The sequence below is a fragment of the Pseudochaenichthys georgianus genome, chromosome 18 (genome assembly GCF_902827115.2).
Source record: "Pseudochaenichthys georgianus chromosome 18, fPseGeo1.2, whole genome shotgun sequence".
NCBI lineage: Eukaryota > Metazoa > Chordata > Actinopteri > Perciformes > Channichthyidae > Pseudochaenichthys > Pseudochaenichthys georgianus.
The window spans coordinates 12,278,530-12,300,667 of NC_047520.1; the positions used below are offsets into that span (position 1 = coordinate 12,278,530).

The window sequence follows — 22,138 nt, forward strand, 5'->3', positions numbered from 1 at the left end:
TTTTTCTGTTTTCACGGTGTTTTCTTGCCAGACACTTCCTTTACCTTAGTTGGAGGGTGATTCATTTCAATGATGTCTCTGCCACTCTCTCTACCTCCCTCAGTACAGGCTAACAATGCTAATGGAGATGAATGGCTAGGGGGGGCTCTGTCATTGACTTCCTATGGTCTCATTAATGCGCTGGAACAAGCCAGAACACTCCCAGTCCGACTCTGAGACATGCACTCCTCCAGAGAGGAGATGGGATGGCAGGGTGTAGCGTGTGGGGGTGTGAGTGTGTAAAGTGCTGCTGCTTGTTCTCTTCTCACCTCCATGCTATGTTTCACTTCTTGTGTCACAACAGCAGCAGTCATGTGAGCAACATAGCTTTTAATTACTGCGTTCACAGCACCAAAAATCTAAATTTGAACTAAAAGTAAAAAATAAGCAACCCTTTTAAGTCGAACATGTCCTGGTAATTAAAAAATGAGGCGGGGAAAGAACAAGAATCTATTGTTTGTCTTTCTAAACACAAGACACCGAGTAACAGACCTCAAAGAGCATTCATTAATCTTGTTGCTATGCAACTCATATGTTTGATGGTAACTTGCAAGCTTTTTAATAAGCATTAGCCAACCTTAGGTGCACCGGACTGAAAGTGGAATCTGTTAATGCCTAGAACAAGAGAGAGTAATTCAAATGCCTGTTTAAAGAGAAGAATAGGGTGACTGCAGGTCCAGTTTCATGGGCTACTTTTTCATTGGTACAGTAACACCTTCAAAATGTGAGAAACCACTGCTTTTGAAAGCAAGAAGGGAGCAGGGACACACTGAGCCCTTTGCTTCACACACAAACAAATCCTGCCTGCAAATGATCCTCCCTCTCGAGCTTCTCCCATTCATAAATCTGAGCTGTAATCAATCACTTCTCAAATGATTCCAGCAGATGGAAACCTGCATTATTTGCATTTTAGATTTGGCACCGTTTCCAACGTTTTTTGCACGGCATCTGGGTGGAAACATATGCAGTGTTACTTATTTATTGCGCTGAACGTCTGCAGATGATCACTACTTAATCTTTTTACCGTCAGCAGTACACACACCACCGGCGGCGGCACATCAGGGAAAAGAAGCACGCTGTTAGAGTGTGTGGTTCTGAGGATAATGAGAAGAAGGTGTCGGGGGTGGCCAGTGTGTGTACATTTGTGAAATCAACCAGCTTCTTCAAACACCTATTGGGAGCCAGGAAAGGGGACATAATATGGCATTGTGTGTATTGTGGTCCCAGCTGATGGGAGCTTATCTGTTTTTCAGTCAACCAAGCTTTCTATGTGGACATATATTTAAAGGCTGTGATTTATTTGCCATGGTTTCTGTGTCGTTGACATTTACCCAGCTCTTCAACCCCGTGGATCTTTATCTACAGAGGGTGTGTGATGGTTTGGAATCGATGGATTCAAAAAGAATCAGTAATTGTTTGAAGGCTTCACTGGTGAGGGTGCAGCAGAGTCAAATCTAAATGTGCTGCTCTCTTACCTTTACACTTGTAGCCTTGCTTGTAGAAGCCCCATATCTGCAGAGAGACAGGAATAAAGGGTCATGGGGTGGAGTGTTAATTAGGATGTGATTTCATTCCCATTTGGGCAAGATGAATGGTCAAATCCTCAAAGTGAAGCAGCATTTACTGAGAGATATGAGCCAGGAAAAGCTAGATGAACTTCACTAAAGGGAGAAAATCTACAAGACTTAAAATGTACAATGTGGCATACTTGGGCTGATTTGATTTGAACTTTTAAATAGTCTTTACAACAAACGTGCATTTTCTCTCAGCCGCCTTCGAATGCATCACCAAGGCTCTAAGCTGTGGTACAAAGTGGAATGAATTATGGGAAACCAATAACTGCCTGGAAGCAGATGTATATAAAAACGTGGAAGTGGTCGACCTAAAGAGGAAGTATGAACAATTAGCTTGTTAACTTGTTAAAACACCCATACAGTTCACATCTTGATGCGCCTCATTGATGCTGAAGCGAAAGGATGGAGGAAAAAGGGGCGCAATGGAGGGGAAAGAAAAGGGCGAGAGCTAGAGAGGAGGTTGGCGGGACAGAGGGAGGGGGGGGGGGGGGGGGGGGCGAGATCAAGCGGGACACGGGGAGTCCACAGACAGTGGGGGGAACAATGACATGAAAGAGCCGAGCTGGAGATCACACACTGCACTGGCACATCTGAAGAAGCACAAAATATCCTGACCTCTTCACACACACAAGCCTACATGCATGCAAACACACAGAGGCACACACACACACACACACACACAGAGGCACACACACACACACACACACACACACACACACACACACACACACACACACACACACACACACACACACATCAGGAGAGCGTGAACAGCCAGAGGCGCTACAACAAAGAGAAGTCGGTTACGAGCAAAGACACAACTCTCATCACAGCTCCGCCTGCACCGACTGACCTTTACTGCCTGTGAGTCACACAATGCACGACAAACAAGCGCTGCAAACACACTCACACACTATCTCTCTTTGGCGGTTTACGCTAAGGTTCGAGGAAATCGGGGCAAGATTTGGCACTTCACAATGAAATGTTTGACTTTTCACATTGTGGCGTTCATTGTCAGCAGTTACACATTTAATATGAAAGATGTCCTTTCAGATTGTTATGTTTTTATTTTTGGGATCATTTGCTAATTTCTTAATATATAATGACAAGCTGTTAATCAGCAAAATAAGGAAAACGTCATGTGATGTTGTCGCAGCTACAAAAGGCCTTCCATCTATTCCTACCAAACTTTTTGAGTGCCAAAAATGTCATTCAGCTACCACCTTTTTGTAAATAGATTTACAATGTGTGAAAGAGTGGACATTTTAATCATTGTGGAAACACAAAATATCAACATCGAAATAACAGTATCTAAAGTAGATTTCACATCATCTGGATGGGCTAGACAGCACATGTTGCTCTACTCTCCTCAGGTATTTTTTCTTTGGCATAATCAACCGTTTTTCCCACAAGACGTATGTCCATCTTGTTCTATACAACACACTTTGGAATTGTGTTGGTTCTAAAGGCCTGTTGGTGAAATGTATCTATTTGTTTATTAAATAAGAAGTCACATGTTGGTGCTCCCATTGTGTCTGCTAGAATCTTTCTACAGGGGAAGTTTTACACTTGATTTTATGGCTTAACATTCCAGTACCGCTTGTATTTTGAACTGGTTTGAACATTGCCGGAAGAAAGTCCTATTTAGATTTACAGCTTCTAGAAAAATATGTGTGTCATGCTCTCCAACTCTGTTCAAGGAAGGTTTAGCGTTATGAACCTAAATGCACCAAATAAGAAAAAGGAAGCTAATATATCTGTAGGTGTGAAAAAGGACAATAAATGGGCTTGAATTTGTTGTTTAATTATAGATTGCCTTGACAGCAATTTTCCCCAGCGAGATGATTTTAACATATTCTATTCAAGGCCAGACAACAACAACAAAATGATTCCAGCCCTTTTAATTATGTTTCTATGAAGCGTAAATGCTTAAGACACTTGCATAGCTCTCTGCCATCTCTCATATTAAAGTGCTCAGAGCCTCCAGCTAAAGACCTGCCGTACTCTCGTGAGATGTCTTATCTGTGTCTTATCGTTTTGTGCGTTCAGTAAAACGCATCTGTTTGCCATTAATTAGAATTCAGACTAAAGGGGGCTGCAGGCAGAATAGCGTGATGGTCCATGTGAGATGTGGGTGAACTCTGCCGTGTTTACAGAAGGACCGGCTTGAACAGCGTTTTTGAGACAAGTGTTGAAAAATGGGCTGCGAAAAAATATTGGTTTTGTACAGGAGCCAAGAGGAAGGCCCAAAGCAGGCTGAACAGGAAGTGGCTAGTGTATCTACCTCTGCCACACAATCGTATTCAAAGGCAGAGGCACACAGTGTCAGTCCTAATCTTCACCGTTTCCCTTCATGATGGGTTGAAAATGCTGCCCTGGAGAATGTGTGCATCTGTATGTATGCCGCGCTCCTTTGAGTGTTTTTGAACGTCTACCCATACTGTATGGCATACTTCTCTTTTGAGCACTTCCTCTTGAGCTTCTCTCCACATGTCGTACACACAAACGAATGCGGTGTCATCTGGGTGTCAGCAGTTCAACATTAGGGCCGTGCTCCTGTTCTCATTACAGCTGAGTGCTGACATTGTCTGCGTCTTAATAACACAGAGCTCCTCGGGGGACTTTAGACAGATGTTAAGGGGCCAGAGGACACACACACACACACACACACACACACACACACACACACACACACACACACACACACACACACACAGATGTAACACTACCACAGAGGAGGCTTATCATCTCGCCCAATTACCTCCCTCCCATATTTCCCAGAATGCAACTTCAGCAGTGTGTGGCTACAGCTCAAAGTAATTGGTATTGCCCTGACCTGACAGGAGGAACCTCTGAGAGGTGACATGTAATGAAGTGCAGATAGTCCATATGACTCAACTGACCTTTGACCTTTTAAACAAACATGGCAATTGATTGAGTCAGGCAAGAAATCCATGCATTTGAAAACCAATAATTAGACCCCCATGAGCCCGATACATCTAATTCATTATTTCATTGCAGATACTATGTTGTCCATTTTAAGGAGTGGGTGTTTACTCACAAAGCCGGCGCAGTGCTCACAGAACGTGGGCTTGACGTAGGTGCTCTCAGTGAAAGTGTGGATGAAACCCATCTTGCAGTTGAGCAGAGAACTGGCTTTCATAAAGTAGTCGATCATCTCCTCTCTGCTGATCTTCCCGTCTCTGTGAGAGAGAAACAAAGATAAGTAGGGTAGGGTCAGTCTGAAAACAGCAAGGATTTAACAGTAGTGATTCAACAAGAAAAATCCTTACTGGTTCTTGTCCAGTTCTCCAAACTTGCTGAGGTATGGGAAGTTGTTCCTTATGGCTTCAAATTCATCCCTGGAGATGTGGCCGTCACCGTCTGAGTCAAAGTTCTTGAAGACTGACTGTGAATGTGACAGTCGGTTGGTTCAGTGTGAATTCAGAATGTGTTGGCTAAAAATAGCCACGTTTAGATTCTTATGGGATAGAAAGGTATTTGTTAAGTTATTCTGAGATTCAAACTTTTAAGATTCTTCTGAGTCAGATGGCAGGTCACTGTGGTAATGACTAAAACTGCTTAATTGTCTTTTTACTCTAAATTGGGGGTCCATTATTTACAAATGAAAATCATGCTATATTGAAGACGACTTGAAACCAACAGTTCAAGACCATCAACTGAAGTAGGAACATTTCTTTCTATACAATCCGACTTGTTTTTGCAACTACTGAACCGGCTTCTTTTATAGAGTCTATGTTCCTTACCAACACAGAACTCTTAATACTTTCAATTCCAAGCAAAAAGAAACCATAAACCATCACCCACAGTAGAGTCACAGGGATTGATGAAAGATTACTACCCATTTGGACAAATAGCCAAGAGCACTTTGCAGTTATCATGTCAAGATGAGGGAGAGGATAACCACAGATAATCCTCCCCCAGCCTTCCTCTGTCGCTCAGGTCACAGTCAGAGCTGAGAGAGAGGAACAAAACTCACCTCCACCATCTTCTCTATGTGTTTCTTGATGATGGTGGGGTCGGTGCTGGGCTTCACCGACACGGACCACTCATCGATCATGGTGGGCTTGGGGTCAGGCGCGGGGGCCGGGCTGGAGTTCTGCTACAAAAAAAATGAGAAAACAACGATCAGCGTCAGCCCGGGGAAACACGAGCTGCAATCCCACAAAGTAAAGAGAAGACGGTCGCTCTACATAGCATGAGTCGAGGGTTACTGAAGTGGAAATGTGATGACGGAAGGAAAATAAATCCATTTTAAAATGCGATGTGATCATCCATCATGGCAAGACGGGTAGAACATAAAGGGTACATCAGTGGGCTGCTCACCGCTGGCTTGCGAGGTTCTCTCTGTAGAGACATCTGGTAGATCTCCTCCTCCGTGTGGTACTGGTCCAGAGACACCTGCACACAAGAGAAAAGTGGGACTTTTATGTCTCCATATTTGACATCAGGGAATCTGAAGATCTTTATTGGCATTATATTATCGTGTACAATGAAATCTTGCAGGCTTCTCTCGATGCAAGTTAGTATAACAATAAAAAGCAGTCATGAAAACGGTAATAAAGAGTAAAGGCACTAGTTTAATGCACACATCTAACAAAGGTTTACAGGTAAAGACACAACATTAACCGATTTTGTTTAGGTGTTAATAAATAGATGTTTAAAGGTCATTTCTTTGAATTTGAGATTTAGTCCAACTGCAAATGTGAAATAGACGAAGACACCAAATAAGGCTGTGGTGTAAATTCACTCAGACTGCAGACTACTCAAATGCCGTCATACACATTAAACTCTTATTTTTAGGAATATTTTAGTATATCCATTTTTTACATCTACACAGCCGCTATAGCACCAAGTGAGTGTTTTCTGCCACATTCAATTCCTCACTTCATCCATTGTTGGCTTCAAATGATGTTGCTTTCCTCAGAGCAATTTTCCTCGCGTAATTATATTTCCTGGTTTTTATTGTGTGGTAAGTGCAGAAGGAAATGTGTGTTTAGTCTTGTTTGGCCTTCTGTGGTGTCTCGTCAATTGTGTTAGTCGTGTTTGTTTTATGTCTGTCACTTCATGTTTAGTCAGGTATGTAATTCCAAGTCTAGTCAGGTTTCTATGTAGAATCACGTTTTCTTGTTACTTCATGTCTTGTCTGTCTATTTCATGTCATGTCTCGTTTTCCCATTTCCTGTTTTATTTTGTACTTACCTCTTGTCTTTCCTTTCAGGTCCTGTTAATTCCTCACTTTGGGTGATTTTCCGTCATCGTCAGCGTCTGCCCCGCCCCTGATTGTTTCCACCTGGTCCCTATCCCCTCATGTATAAATAGTCCTCGTCTCCCTTTGTCTTGTGCCAGTTCGTCTTGTTTCAGTGTGCTTCCATGTCCAGAGACCCAGCATTAAAACCAGAGAGAAGAGTTTTGTTTGTTTGAAATCGAGAAGTTTTGTTTTGTCCTCGCTTGAGTGATTTTTTTGTTAAAACTTTGTTTTATTTTTTCATTAAAATCTGAGCCGTCGCATTTGAGTCCAGTATTGTTGTACCCCGTTCTAACACCTTCTCATCAAATGGAGCTTACAGTATATCAGGGAGAAGGTTACATCCAAGGTGATGTAATGAAATCTACTTACTTTCAAAGGACTATTTTGAAAGATGTACTGACTTTCTTTCTGTTCTCGCTTTACTCACCTTGGATTTAAGATAGATAATTGTGTATTGACAAACTTCCCTGGTGCCCAAAAAACCTGTCAAGTTGTTTCTTTCACTTTCAAAGAGAGAAAGAGGAACTAGCTGAAATCTCACAAGAACACCTGCAGCCACATTGATTAAACTCTCAGGATTATTTGAATACAGAACGCTTCTCGAATTCGGGAAAATCGTATCTGCATCTGCCAAAAATACTCCAACACACCTCAGGGGATTAGTGTGTAGTGTGAAAACACCACACATGCTGTCGTGCAGGTTTCCAGATTTGTTTGAGTTGTAGCTGTTTGCTCTAAACTGTAAAAAATCTCATTTGCTAAATGTATGTAAGGGTCAGAATGTGATTTATTTCAGGCTTCTATGTATTCCAGTTCATGCTTGGTAATGGGATGATACAGCACAAAGTGGAATAAAAGGAAAGAGAGCAACGTGTTGTCAGCCAAGACATACAAATACTTTGTGGAAGAAGTTCAAATGTAAAAGCAGTAATGACACAATATATTTATCTGCAAAATGGTTGAGATTTAAGAAGATGCTTATTTCACTAAGGTACTCTTTTTTCCGCCCCGACAGTAGAATCTTTGTAGTCTTCAGGATACAGGAAAAGACAAGAGGTCTCAGCACAGGTTAACAATTTAAAGTTCAGTAATGTTTATAAATAGGTGATGCCTCTTCGTCCTGACTCTGAAATTCAACCAAAGATGTAGAATTCAATGCATTGTTTAATCCTCTCTGTATCACTCATGTTATGTTCTTTTTACTCAAAGGGCAACTCTCAGTGGTTCTCGCCATACCGACACAAGACAACTGTGGACCGCATCTGTTCAGGAAAATAGAAAACTGTGAAGGTTCATGCAGATTTCCCCTCAGCTGGCTACTGTACAAGCGAACCATAGCAGAACAAACTGTGTGTATCACAGACGGCCTGTCCTTCACAAACCTTTCCCTCCACTTCACTGCTGCCGGGTGCTTTCGAGTGCCTTCGACTTCTGGCCTTCACGATGAATAACACCCTGATTTTACCCGGTACAAGCTGTTCTTTACAACTCTAATTCAATCCAAACATCTTGGACGCTGCAAATACATACCAGTTCTTACATACCTTACATATTCTTACATACATACATACATACCAGTTCCAGTTCTTACTCACCGTCAGCAGGTTGAGCAGGTCTGTGTTGGCGTCGATGTGAGGCGGTGTGGTCTGGATCCTCGCCAGCTCTCGAAGGATGGTGTACAGCTGTTGGGTCTTGGTCAGGTTGACCCGTGTTTTCTCTTTATCAGCCCAGTCTTGCAGGGCCACGTGCACGGCTATCAGGTCCTTCAGGTGCACGCCGAGGATGGGGAACCGGAAGCCTGAGCACTCTGAGAAGCGCTTGCGGTATTGACTGTAGTTCCCACATGATGTCACCAGTTCAATGAGGTTATTAAAAACCTGCAGGTTGGGTGAATGGAAATCATTTAAAGGTCATCTATTATGCAAAATCCACTTTTTCCTGTCTTTTGTACATCAACATGCGAAAAAAGATTCTGTCCTGATCCATTTACATAGAAACCTGTCTGAAAATGAGCTGATCAGATTTTGGCCACTTTATGATGTCGATTTTTTGGCTTGTGTAACCATATATTGATGAAATACAGGATACTAGGGGACCTTTAAGGGGTGAACAATGGTAGAAGATGAGTTGGCAGCAAACACAAAGCCTTTCTCAAGAGAGAATTGTTTAGAAGAATCAGAAACATTGTGTAAAACTGTGATCCAGATGGACTCACATAACAAACGAGACTGCAACCCAACTTTTGAGTTACATGGCTTCGATTCATATCTCTCAAACCCCACAGAGTAGGAGTAATGGGCACAGATAAGGAGCTTGGCAGCTCATGCGGAGAAGATGCGGATTACTGAATCAAGATGTAATATCACTTGTTTCGCGAAGTGCTTCGACACGCAGTGAACTTTGAATGTGTGTGGTGGTGTTTACGCTGTGAGTGCCAGAAAGAGATCAGTGATGGTTGGGAGGATTGCTAGCAGCTACTGCACCTTGTTGGTCTCGGCGCTGATGTGGGTCTGCGTGTCTTTGAGACGAGAGATGGAGCTGTTGCTGAGGCCGCCCACCACAGCCATCAGTGTGTTAAAGTTCTGCAACTGCAGCAGCTTCTGTCAACGAGAAGGAGGACAAAAATAACTCTGAGGGTGAAAGAGGAGACGGGGAATGCTTTTATAGGGCGAGGGGGTGGAGGTTAAAAAAACATTTGACAGTATGAGTAAAACAAATTCAGCAGCATGCACTTAACCCGATCTGGAATACCAAAATATGACTGAATGTTGTAACCTGTCTATGTCAAAGTTAAGCTAACACTTTGTGAATGGCGCTCCGCAGGGCTCCCCGCCGCCCTTCAGCCTGTGTGGCGTCTCACAGAGAAATCGATGGGGTCGCAGCTGTGTGGGTGGGCTGCCAGAGGGGATCATTTGGTTCAGCTCAAACACCCTTTGGAATCAATTGGCAAAGCAGTGTGAAAGGCAGCCTCGCGTTCACAGGGTGCGTTCGGCTAAACTGCATGTGCATGTGACCGTCAGAAAGGTCTGGTTGTCAACATGCCAGGGCTTTCCACTGGGAGTAGAATAAATGGTGTTTATATAAAAGGGCTACGAGAGGGATTCACCAACTGTTGGCACTCAGCCGATTGGTGATGTGGCTATTTCTTCAAAGCCAGAAGGCACAGACACATGCACACGTACCATATTGTGAAATAAATTAGAATGGGTCTTTTTAATGAGCATGAAAGGGATGTTTTTTCATTTTAAATTATAATAGCGGTCTGCACAGCTAAGACTAATGGATGTGAGTCGTTTGTGATGCACTCTCAACAGGAGGCTAAAATTGTACGACCGGCGCACCCTGAGGGAAGCTTTGGGAAATGTCAAGTATGTCAGGACTAGCTCCTGTGTGGCCTCTGAATGCATTTGGTATTTTGTTGGAAATGTTTTGTCCCTGCATGTGCTCATACTCGGCTATCATACTAAATACCAAAGTTTGAGACATTTTAAATTGGCAAAGAATTCACAATGAGATTCTTCACAGGGATGGTCTGTGCCCAAATGTTCACTATTTCTGGATGAATGACATGGCCAAAAGGACATCTGGGTGCCAAGTGGGAAGTGCTCGTTGTGATACGAGTCATGCTAGCGCTTCTGTGTGGCTACCCTAAAGCACACCGATGCTAAGAGTTAAATGGAACAACACATTGCTAACATGCTAGCGCTTCTGTGTGGCTACCCTAAAGCACGCCGATGCTAAGAGTTAAATGGAACAACACATTGCTAACATGCTAGCGCTTCTGTGTGGCTACCCTAAAGCACACCGATGCTAAGAGTTAAATGGAACAACACATTGCTAACATGCTAGCAATGACAATGCTAAGAGAGAATGTAAGACTCTTTTAAAGAGAATTGATCATTGTTAATGGGTGAAAAATAAAATAAGTATGATATCCTGCAATTATGTGTATGTTCACGACCATTCAGAATTGTTTATGCTAACAAATTCTAATTACATTACACTTCCTATGTTAGAGATTCACCAAAAGACACTGGATTGTGGTAAAAAGGAAGATTAGGAGGTGGGAGACCAGTGGATATAATTATCAGGCTTTTATTAGCTGATCTGTCATACACATTATGCTGGTTCAGAATCAGCATCACTACTACATTGTCAACGTTCCAGGAAACACTGTAAAAGTCCTGCTCAATGTCAAGGAGTGTGAATAAGCAAGAGAGCCCTGCTGACGTTTTGGAGTGATGGTGTTAAGATGGATTTGTTCAAACCTGCTGAGACCTTGCTCAATAAATGATGAGGGACAGACGTTTGTTATAACTGAAGAGAAGGACGGGTGGAAAATGAGTAATGAGGATGCATTCACAAAGCACTGCAGGCTATTCGGATGAGAATAATTTCCTGCTCTTTCAATGGTCCACTGAAGCACCCTCGCCTTGCACACATGAGTGAATTGCCATACAGGGAGAACTCAGCCCATCTGGCAGAGCAAACGATAACATCAAACTGAAAATGTATCAACAGTGATTGCATTAAAGGTATGTCTCTATCAGGAAAGAGTGACAGTCTCAAGACATATGGGCACAGAGCCAAATACAGTAGGGCAGCAAGTTGGAAACTGGATTCATTTCCTATGAGCAGAGAAAATGAGATGCATGGGAAAGTGTAATGCTTCTACACAAATCTTTGCAACTGACCAAAGTGTACCATTGTTAGAAAGACAACTGTCCCCTTAAAGGTGGGGTAGGTAAGTTTGAGAAACCGGCTCGAGATCGCTAGAATTTGAAAATACACAACCGTAGAAAATCTGCCACTTCCTTATAGAGCCCCTCCTCCAACACACACGAACGCGCACATGACCAATGAGGGCACGAGATAAGTTTGTGCCCCGATGGAAGGCTGACAGGCAGGTAGGCCATCCAATCCGTTTAGCCGGCCACTTTTTACAGTATTACGGCTTCTACAGACATTTTTGTATGGATTTTTTGTCAAAGCACTTAAAATATTCATTGCTATCGGGGTGTTAAGAGCATTCCATGGAATATAAGAAAAAGTGTATCTCGAGCCGGTTTCTGAAATGTACCTACCCCACCTTTAATAGTAACAAGTTAGCACTCAGGTAAGAAGGATAGTAATTCCAGTGAAGCTGAACTTGCAGGAAAAATATATATATTAACCATATAACAGAATTCATTTAATCATTTCCTCCAGTGTTTAAAATGATTAATTATTTATTAAAATATCTCTGCGTCTACTAGATACAAAAACATTTTGTACCGACATTAATTGGTCCCCAATGATGAATCCTACAGCCACTCAAAGGACAAATTATACTACATGCAAAACTAATGGCATAGTAATTTGTTACCTCCTAAAATAAAGTAGCACTCTAACACATTAAACTGAGAGGGAGGAATTGGGAATTTTCTCATAGTATGTTTATGTTACCTAAAATGCACCACAGGCTCCCGACCACCCTTTATTTATCTCTGCAGTAATCCCACCTTCAAACAATGTCCACTGATTCCTGTATTGTAGATGTATATCAGTGAATAATGTCTAACCAACAGGAAGTGCACCCTGTGTATCATTGTATATTCTCTGTCTTGGCTCACACTCTTTCGGGAAAAATAGGTGATTATGTGATTTCCATTCATTCAATTGAACGTTTACCTGCTCATGCATTGTTTTAGACACTTGTATAACCCCTTGGATCCATACACGCTGTTTGGATAATGCCACAAATGCATCATTACCTAGCTAAAACAATACTTTCTTAGTTCCTAGATGCTTTCCCTCTGCAGCAGCATTATGTTAAAGCGGTCTCAGTGGGCATCTTACCATGCTAATCCCTCTAAAGCCTTTTTAAATTAAACTCACTTTTTCTCCAAGTGTGTGCCCCTGAATGGGAAATGATCCATCTTATTTCAAATCATCAGTGCTGTGACTTGTCCTCGCTTCTCCACATCTCTTAGTTTAATCACTAATTCACCTTTCTTCGACTTTTGTGGCTGCAGGCAATCATCCCCCCCCCCCCCCCCTCCTGCCAGCTCTGTCTCTGTGTGAGTCCATTAGGGCTGTTTACTGCAGACAGACCTGTGCCACCCTGATGAAGTGGGAGATGACGGCGGCCCTCTGCGGGGCGGTGGGCTTGCTGAGCACCATGAGCTGGATCCACTGGGAGACGCTGTTGAAAAGGGTGATGAAGCGCTCCAGGATGGGGTTATCCACCGTGCAGCCGTGCATCACAAAGCTGTGGTAGTCCTGAAACTGAGAGGAGGTAGGAGCATTACATATTTGATTATTAAAATAAGTTGTGAAACTGATATCTTTAAATGGTGTTGCAAAATGTCTTGAAGGGTCTAACTAAATACACAAACATACATATCTAGTGTTTTGCATTTGACCTATACTTAAAGGTGGGGTAGGTCATTCATTTCTGAAACACTTGTTGTTATATTCCATGGAATGCTCTCAACATCCTGATAGCAATGAATATATTAAATGCTTTGACAATAAATACGTTAAAAAAATTCATCTGTGGAAGCCGTGGCGCTGTAAAAAGCACGACCAATCATCTGAGCCGGCCCGGCTAAAGTAACTGGATGGCCTACCTGCCTGTCAGTCTTCCATCTGTGCACAAACGTATTATATCTCGTGCCCTCATTGGGCATGTGCGCATTCGTGTGTGTTGGAGGAGGGGCTCTGTAAGGAAGTGGCAGATTTCTTTCGGTTGCGTAGTTTCAAATTCTAGCGCACTCGAGCTGGTTTCTACATTTACCTTTTAAGACTACTGGTCAGGATATATCTCAGGCCTAGCTGCTTTGGTTTTAATAAAACAAATGTGTATGTGTTTCCTGTATGTCCCCTGTCTATAAGTGCAGCACTAGGAAATGTGCTTATTTTCTGTCGTGGCGAGTCGACGTGAGAAAATTATTACCACTCTTATGTCTGTGAGGTAAACATGTAGCAGGAGGCAGTAGCTGGTTAGCTTAGCGTAAATAATTAAAAAGGGGGAAAAGGCAACCTATCAAAACAAAATCCCCAATCTAACACCTGTACTTACTAACCTGTTATATTATGTTTTGTTTATCTGTACAGACACTTAAGTTTAAAATCCACAATTCTCTGTTTTATAGTAAGTTTATTTAGAACAATGTTAAAATATCCCTTTAAAGCAGTGGTTCTCAAATTTTTCTGTCAGGCCCCCCCTTTGGAGAAAAAAAAAAGGCGGGCCCCCCCAACACAGGCACAGAGTCAGGCTCAGTGGCGGCGCCAGAGACTTCTTGGGGGTGCTGTGGGGTAGCTTGACGTTTTATAGAGGGTGATCAAACATTTAGGGTTTCCCATTAATGTACCGGGCGATACAGTGGAATTTTCTACTGCAACAATCTCCACGCATATACACAGTGTACCCGCGACTGTTACAATGAAGGCTCGATAATCAGCTCACGGCATATAGGTGTAAGCAGGGGTAAAGTGCTATTTTTATAGGTGGTGTGTGGACCTCACATAGGGGGGTCCGGGGGCAAGCTCCCCCGGGAAGATTTATTTTGAAATATTGAAGTTAAAAGCATCAATCTGGTGCACTTTGAGAGCAACATGAAGAGATCTATGGATACCTCTCTCAACACCCATATGAAACAGAACTGTAAACAGATTTACTTTTTCTTTATGGATATTTTACAAATCACCCTTTTAAACTTTATTCTTTTTTTACTGTCATATAGTATTTCATACCTGTTTTTAATTTATTCTCTTGTTTTTTTATAACTATAATGATCATATAAACGTGTGCCTCGGAAATAATTGTTGACATTAATGGTGACCAAAACGTTTGAGACCCACTGAGAGTCCTTTAGCTCACTGAGTCTCTCAGTCTGACAGGAGAGGACTCTCCTCCACCTTGTTGTTGACAAAACTCCTTATATCCGTTAGCGTAGCTCGCTAGCACCAGAAGCTAACAACAACAATCTCCGGTACCGGTGCTCGCTCTCTCTCTCTCTCTCTCTCTCTCTCTCTCTCTCTCTCTCTCTCTCTCTCTCTCTCTCTCTCTCTCTCTCTCTCTCTCTCTCTCTCTCTCTCTCTCTCTCTCTCTCACACAAAATGGCTGGTTCCACACACACACACACACACACACACACACAGCCGATCTTTAATGAAACACAGAGACCCAGACGTAATAGTACTGTATCATATTATTTTCTAATCAATAATTTTTTTTTATCTTTTTTTTTTTAATAACCATTTTTCCTCCTGGTCTCTCTCTCTCGTTGATAAAGCCAGTCTTTACTAGGAAATAAAGGGGAGATGCAGAACAGCAACATCACTGCGCATTTTACATAGTAAACTAAATGCTCTTTTTATACCATGACTCATTTGGTTTTATATTAAGCCAGCATCTATTTTGGAAAGGAAGCAAAGACAAAGCCAAGAAGACCAATTACCAGCACTCATACCACCAACACATCACACTTGAATAAATGATCTAAAAATGTCTACCATATAAATCAGCAGCACCCAACCCAATCATGCTTTTGCTGCTCAAAATAACACTCAAAATGTTTGAAGAAAACAAACATAATTACCGCCAGTAAAAGTTGATTTTTACCAGTATTGCTTAGCAACTACAGAGAGCATGCAGCATGTGGCATTACTTGAGAACTCAAGGAATGTAAGAGCTGTAAACACTCGACACACAGTCTAATCACAGACTGCAGACTGACCAGGATCTTGCAGAAGGACTTGTACTCCAGGTAGGTCAGGTGTTCAGCCAGCTCACAGGAATCAAGGTGGTCAAACAGCAGGGACATTTTCCTCTTTTTGGACACTGACGGGACACGCTGAGTCACCTGCCGCTTCCATTTATACGATGGCCTGAAAGGGACGATAAAACACACACAAACTGTAGAATATTTGATGAAAAGTCTCATTTACAACCATAACATGTTTCTACAAATGCAGAATTAATTCCCTCGCACAGCTGAAGTCACACATAGGGGACTTCCTTGTCCTCGTGGAGCATTCCAGGAAACTCGAGGTCACACAGAAATGAATTTAGTTGAAAAAGGAGAAGTGATTGAACTGCTAATGACAGCTCAGCATTGTCTGAGAGCAGGCAATAAAAGGGCACACTGATATGAAACCCCTCAGACAGAGATGGTCATTCACTGTCAACAACTCACACACTGTCCAGGTCTATGAGCTGGCTCTGGCTCGCGTTGCCTTCAGTGGTCAGGAGGTCTTTAAAGTCTTTGATCTCCTCCGACAGCTCCGGGCTCAGATTGAACTCTGCTGGAAACTCAGAGATCCAGTACCTGCAAGGCAGAACAAAGGGATGGAAAGACAGAGAGACGATGGAAAAGGATCGACTTGTTAGCATTTAAACAACCATGTCACACTTAGTTGTGGACTATCCATGATTTAGTTGTGCTTAAATACAAAAAGATATTATAAACCTGCCATTATTAGACCTGGTTTAGCAGTCAACATAAGTTATCTTGTGAAAAATAAGTGAATATCAAAACAAAATAAAACAAACAAAAAATTACAGCAGTAAATGTGAAGGTCCAAATCATTTTCTGCTGTGTTTTTGCATACAATTGTATCCTAGCTCACGTAATATATGTTTGTAATTGCTGTAAATAAATGTTGCATTGTAAAACCATTTCTGTATGACATGTAGTTACTGTATATTGATTTGTTAACCCATAAAAGTACAGGAAATAAATGGCACGTTAAATCATAAATAAAAAGATGAGTACTTGACAAGGTGGCATATTCTTGTTCGGCGCTCAGCAGTGCAGCTCTCCTCTTGATATCTTATCAAACAGTTAAGGTCCAACTATGCAAACTCTTAAATATAATTGAGAATGAACAGATACACCAATCAAGATAGACAACAGGCATTGATTATATCTTTCTGTCACCAGCAGAGAGCCCCAAACTTCCTTTTCCCTGGCGACATCAACCAGCTCTGACTGGGGGGTCCCAAGGCGCTCCCAGGCCAGCGAAGAGATATAATCCCTCCACCTGGTCCTAGGTCTACCCCTCGGTCTCTTCCCAGCTGGACGTGCCTGGAATAGATCTCATCGTAGCATAAACAAAGGTGAAGGATACTTGAGCACGAGCTTCTTGGCCAGGTTGATTGAAGGAATATACCAAGGGTGCATCATGATAAACATGCGCACCATGGAGGCATCCTTCAAAGTGCCTCTCTCATCTGGAAGAAGAAAATAACATGTCACTCATCATCAGGAAGCAATACCCACACAGCAGCATCACCTGCTATTAATTAGTGTTCATTTAATTTGTGTCAGTCGTTGCCTGGTCATCATTATTCACATGCATGTCTGCAGAATATAGGACAATTGACATGAAACATAACTGTTTAAGTGAGTGACAATAGAATACAACTTTGGATTATATCGTTTTATTCTAAGACATAGTGTTCAAAGGACAAACCGAAGGCTTGGATGCTCGCTTCCACCAGATCATCCACTGCAGCAGACTGATCCGACAATATGGACTCCATCGTTCCTTTCCTCGTTGTTTCCCTCCCTTTCTGCGTTGACTCTCGTGCTTCTTGCTGAACACAAAAGGAGGTGAAGAGAAAGGATCAAAGGCATGCGAAAGAGACTAATTGCTGTATGGAGCCAAGAGAGAGAAATTGAAATTCAGTGACTGTTGCAGCCATTTGGAAAAGAGTTGTGTGGTGAGTTATGTTGCATTCTGCGTCACACTGTGGGGAGTGAAGCAATCAGCGAGTGTTGACACTATATTTACTGTAGGGCTGTTTTTAATGGGGATATCTGCCTGTTGATGCTTCTATCTAATTGATATTATGCTGGGATTTTACCCAACAGTTTTTCAGGACTTGGAGGGTATTACAAAAACACCAAATAATCAACCAGAATAATATTCGCAGAGTTTGGACTTGGAGAATTAAGATAAGATTTGACTTATCAATCCACACATATGTGATTAATTCTAAATTAGTATACTTTTTAATAATTAAAACTACACAAACCTTTTGTACAGTACTCAAAACATGTGCCATGAAGATATCTAGTGTCATCTATATAATATCAATATATAACCCAGCCCTGCTTCCACATTTGTTGAAAATAATCCATTTAAAAATGAATAATAATCGAAAATATTGACTTGCAGCTTCAGCAATAGTGATACTATTAACTATATGTGTCTTCCACAATGCCTGCAGTCTAATTGACATGTATACACTGAGATAGTTAACAAGTTGCAACAATGTAAATGTAACAATAAGGTCATTTTGATAGCAGAATATGACGTTGCGTGGATAGTTCTGCGTGCTTTGAGCTCAATGTGGCTCGTTAGAAAGCCACGAGCACAATCAACAGGAAACCCTCATTTATTATCAGTATAAAACACAATGAAAACCCTTAAAGGTATATAAGCAAATACACGATGGCTTTAAGTGTTGCAGGAAAAAAAAGAAAAGTAGGGAGCCATGATCACCACCTCTTTCTGCCCCTAACACATCACTCAAAATACATAGTATAGTATATACAAGTAATGCTAGGTTCTTGTGGAGAAATAGGATATCAAAGAAGCCGCATTATTTTTGTTTGTTGTAACAAACTGAGGTTATGCTCGAGTGACAAAGTTAGGCCACGGGATCCACAACAGAGCACGCTGCTGCCTCGGCTAATGGCTCTTCAGTGTTGTGGTTCTGTGGCACGGTGTGAGAGGACCGTGATGAGTGTGTGTGTACGTATCCATTGTGCCTGACACAATGAAGCCTTCCCCTGCGCTGTCTGCTGCAACGTGGTGGGCGGACACACTCAATTACAGGCTACACACACTGTCTCAGCCTCACACTTACACACACATCTGCAGGGATGAAGCCAAAGGAAGATAAGATATAGAGAGAGAGGGAAGTAAAGCTTCAATCATCAGTCATGCAGTGAGAGTGATATATTGGAGGAAACCAACTTCAAATCTGTGCTGTTATGTCGAAGGTGGTCAGAACCATGGAGGGTGTCAAGACTCGCAATCAAAAGGCTGTGCTGTTGCTATACATAGACATTTGAGTTCCTGTGAGGATGCGAAGGTCACCACAGAAGGCAGCCATAGCGCAGTATGTCTGAAACCTCAAAAAGCAACCTGTGATATGTGGCTTACGGAGAAAAAGAGCAGACACTTGCATCTCATGAATATAATCAGAAGGAAAGTAGAGTCTAATGCACACAAGAGTTTTTCATGAGTCATCTAGATCTGGGCTGAATCGGATTGATTTGTAGGCATCTGTTTCGCTTCTGCATTTTTACTCTCAGTTCCAGACAGTTTGTCCTCCGAGAAGGATGTTAAGCTAGTTTCTACGAATATGGGGGGTGAAAAGAGAGGGGTGATTCAGTGGCACCTAAAGTGTACCTTCTTTAGTCAGGCACTGCGACACAGGCTGTGCCCATCTTGATGATGACACCATCCTGCTATCCATTCATCATGGAACATTCTCTCAGTGCTTCACGAGGATTAGGAGACTGATTTATCTCTAACAAGCCCACCCTTCTGCCTGTCTTGCAATTCTTTAAGTATTTTCCCCACACGATTTCTGACAGCGTTTCTATCGCCGCCGAGCGACAGATTGATTGTTCAGTATAGCGCACACACATGTGAGCACTTTGGTGTCATCCTTGGTTGCCAGGTGACGTCCACCCAGGGCCATCGATCTGGCAGATTAGAGGTGGGTTGGGGGGCGCAGCGGGGATAAAGAGAACTTGACAGGTGCCTGGTCAATCCTGGGCAAGAGGAGTCTGTAGGGTGCTGCTGGTTTAGTGGGCACTGAACATGTCACATCCTCCAGATTTTATTAGAGTGATAAAACAACACGGAAGATGTTCCCCATAATACCTGTCAACACAATGCCTACAACATTCAAATACACTTTTTAAAGGTCTCCTATCATGCAACATGCACGCTTTGATGACTTTTATACATAACTATGTGCGTCAGGGAACTCGCAAAGTGTCCGTCTTTCCTCCGTACCCAAATCTCTAAAAACGGGGGAACAACGGAACTGATCCAGATTTGCGTCCGATATGACATAATATCGGAAATGTGGGCTGGCTTTACACCCACGGCCCTATCAGGAAGGTCGCTATCAGAAACAATGCGTAACGTGTTTTGGACGTAATATGGTCTTTGTTTACTTTAGCAAGCATCGCTAACACTCAGAGCTAACCTGTGCTGGAGAGTATGTGTAAAAAAATCAGGAAATTAAAAGGAACTCACCTTGTGGTAAACCCTCAAGAGGAAAAGCATTTGAGCTCCATACTGTTTCAGAAGTAATGCTTAATGTGGTTGTTTAACGTGATTTAGCATTCAGCTGTATCTGCCGGGAGAAATCTCCTGATCAGATCCCAGAATCAGCACTTCTCTAAAAGGGCTGAAATAGAGGGGTATGAGGAATGTCTAAACATTTTGAGCAAAACACATCATAGACATGTTTTTTATATATATTTGAGACCCATAATATATGCCTAAAAATAGCATGATAGGAGATAGTTAAGTTAAATCTTAAGCTACAGTATATCCACAATTCTTGAGTACTTTTTTACAGAGATATGTTCTTGTCTAAATCGCATCAGGCTTTGCAAGGAATGCCTTCCTACGAAGCCCACACATTAGAGGGAAAGTGGCTGCATCAATCGTTTTGTTTCCCTTTTCATGTCTTAAATTGACACAAGCATTGATTGATAATAAGACACTGACAGACTCATAGATAATGGTATCCATCCCCCTATTGATATTCTCATTTCCACGCGCAGAGCTAATGCACGGACCCCCTGCCATTGATTTCGTTTTATCCCCTGCCTTCTGGCATTTGGGTGCAACACTATTGATTGATTGATGTTGTCATGGATAATAGTCACCCGCTAACGGATGTGCACACATTAAGTAATTGGGATTAGCTATCAGGCATGCACTGAAAACACACACAGACACAGTCTGTTCATTCTGCCTCACATAAACATGTTCTATCTCCAGAATGATTATATTGGATGGCATCGTCATTAGGTTCAGTTAGAGACACCTTCAGGTAAGAGAATGTGTCCAATACTTCGATTTATGATCTAAAAACAAAACTACAAAATAAGATAAGAAGGTTAACATGATAAGCAGGCTAACGCACTACAGCATCATCACTGTGAACATGTTAGCATGCAGACGTTAGCATTTAGCTCGGATGCCTTACAGAGCTGCTGCTATTCTTGATCCAACCTCACTATATCAATATCACACAAGTTGCAATATCTACAGTAAGCATGCATACGATGCAAAACCATGTTAGATATGCAATGCTGCCTTGATTATGTGCATATTGTAATTCAACTATTTTAGGTGTTATATGTATTATATAAATACACACATGATAAAAACTAAAAATGTTATTGATGGTTTGGTTTTGCATCTCATGTAATATAATATTCAAACAGTGACTTGGCTGAACATTGATTTTATTATGTCACATGTGATTTTGGATACTGGACATTTGGCATTTGATGGGATTTAAACATATCTCAAAACACAATAATATAAACATGTTATATTAATTTGGTCTGTGGCCGCTTTCTCACATCAGTTGTATTGCTGCTGCTCGTTTTCCTAAATCGAAGACTTGATGTTGAGTAAACCATGTTCTCCTTTAACAGAAGGGTTCATTTATCAGTCTCTTTTTTTCAAATGCAGTTACTTATTTTTCAGATTTAAAAAAAAAAATGTTTTCAATTATCTGTGAGAGTGGTGCTAAGAATGAATCTTCTATCCCTTCACTAACTAGCAACTTTAACGCTTTACTTTTCCAGCATCTATCAAAATTGAATGTCTCAAATGAATATGCTCACTACGTATTTATTAAGAGTTACTTTGACAACAGTGCGGGACATTAACCTTTATCCTTTATAAAGCTTTATCTCAGTGTTCGGTCAGTGTGAGGCCATGTGGATAGAATTGCAATAACATATACAAACAGTGGGGTGTGGATTCATGTTATCCACACCCCACTCGTATCTCTTGCTCAACACCCCGTAGTTTGTTTCAGGAAGTTGTAGCAAGGGTGTTGCATGATGGGACAGATATAGTTCTCCATAGGGGCCTACAGAGCGGCTGCTGACAGGCTCTATTTACAGACTGCAGGGTACTGAGGGCAGGAAGGGAAACGCTTCCTTTTCCCTGGACACGCAGAATGCCACATCTGTGGGGGGGGGGGCAC

The 22,138-nt window shown here is 41.9% G+C and overlaps 1 protein-coding gene across 3 annotated transcripts in view; it reads right to left on the reverse strand.

Moving 5' to 3' along the window:
* The window catches only part of LOC117463895 (RAS guanyl-releasing protein 2), a 35,013-nt gene that overhangs the window by 7,562 nt on the left and 5,313 nt on the right, over nt 1-22,138 (reverse strand). For 2 of the 3 annotated variants that reach the window (XM_034106394.2, XM_034106393.2), the window contains exons 2-14: nt 17,347-17,470; nt 17,002-17,104; nt 16,647-16,703; nt 16,068-16,199; nt 15,609-15,759; nt 12,979-13,152; nt 9,369-9,485; nt 8,481-8,762; nt 5,961-6,035; nt 5,614-5,736; nt 4,907-5,022; nt 4,675-4,816; nt 1,515-1,551 (exon numbers count right to left, since the gene is read on the reverse strand). In XM_034106394.2, the coding sequence (XP_033962285.1) occupies nt 1,515-1,551; nt 4,675-4,816; nt 4,907-5,022; nt 5,614-5,736; nt 5,961-6,035; nt 8,481-8,762; nt 9,369-9,485; nt 12,979-13,152; nt 15,609-15,759; nt 16,068-16,199; nt 16,647-16,703; nt 17,002-17,104; nt 17,347-17,416 (1,579 nt within the window). In that variant the 5' untranslated portion in view covers nt 17,417-17,470. The remainder of the gene's footprint in view (nt 1-1,514; nt 1,552-4,674; nt 4,817-4,906; nt 5,023-5,613; nt 5,737-5,960; nt 6,036-8,480; nt 8,763-9,368; nt 9,486-12,978; nt 13,153-15,608; nt 15,760-16,067; nt 16,200-16,646; nt 16,704-17,001; nt 17,105-17,346; nt 17,471-22,138) is intronic. The other variant, XM_034106395.2, reaches the window with a different exon arrangement.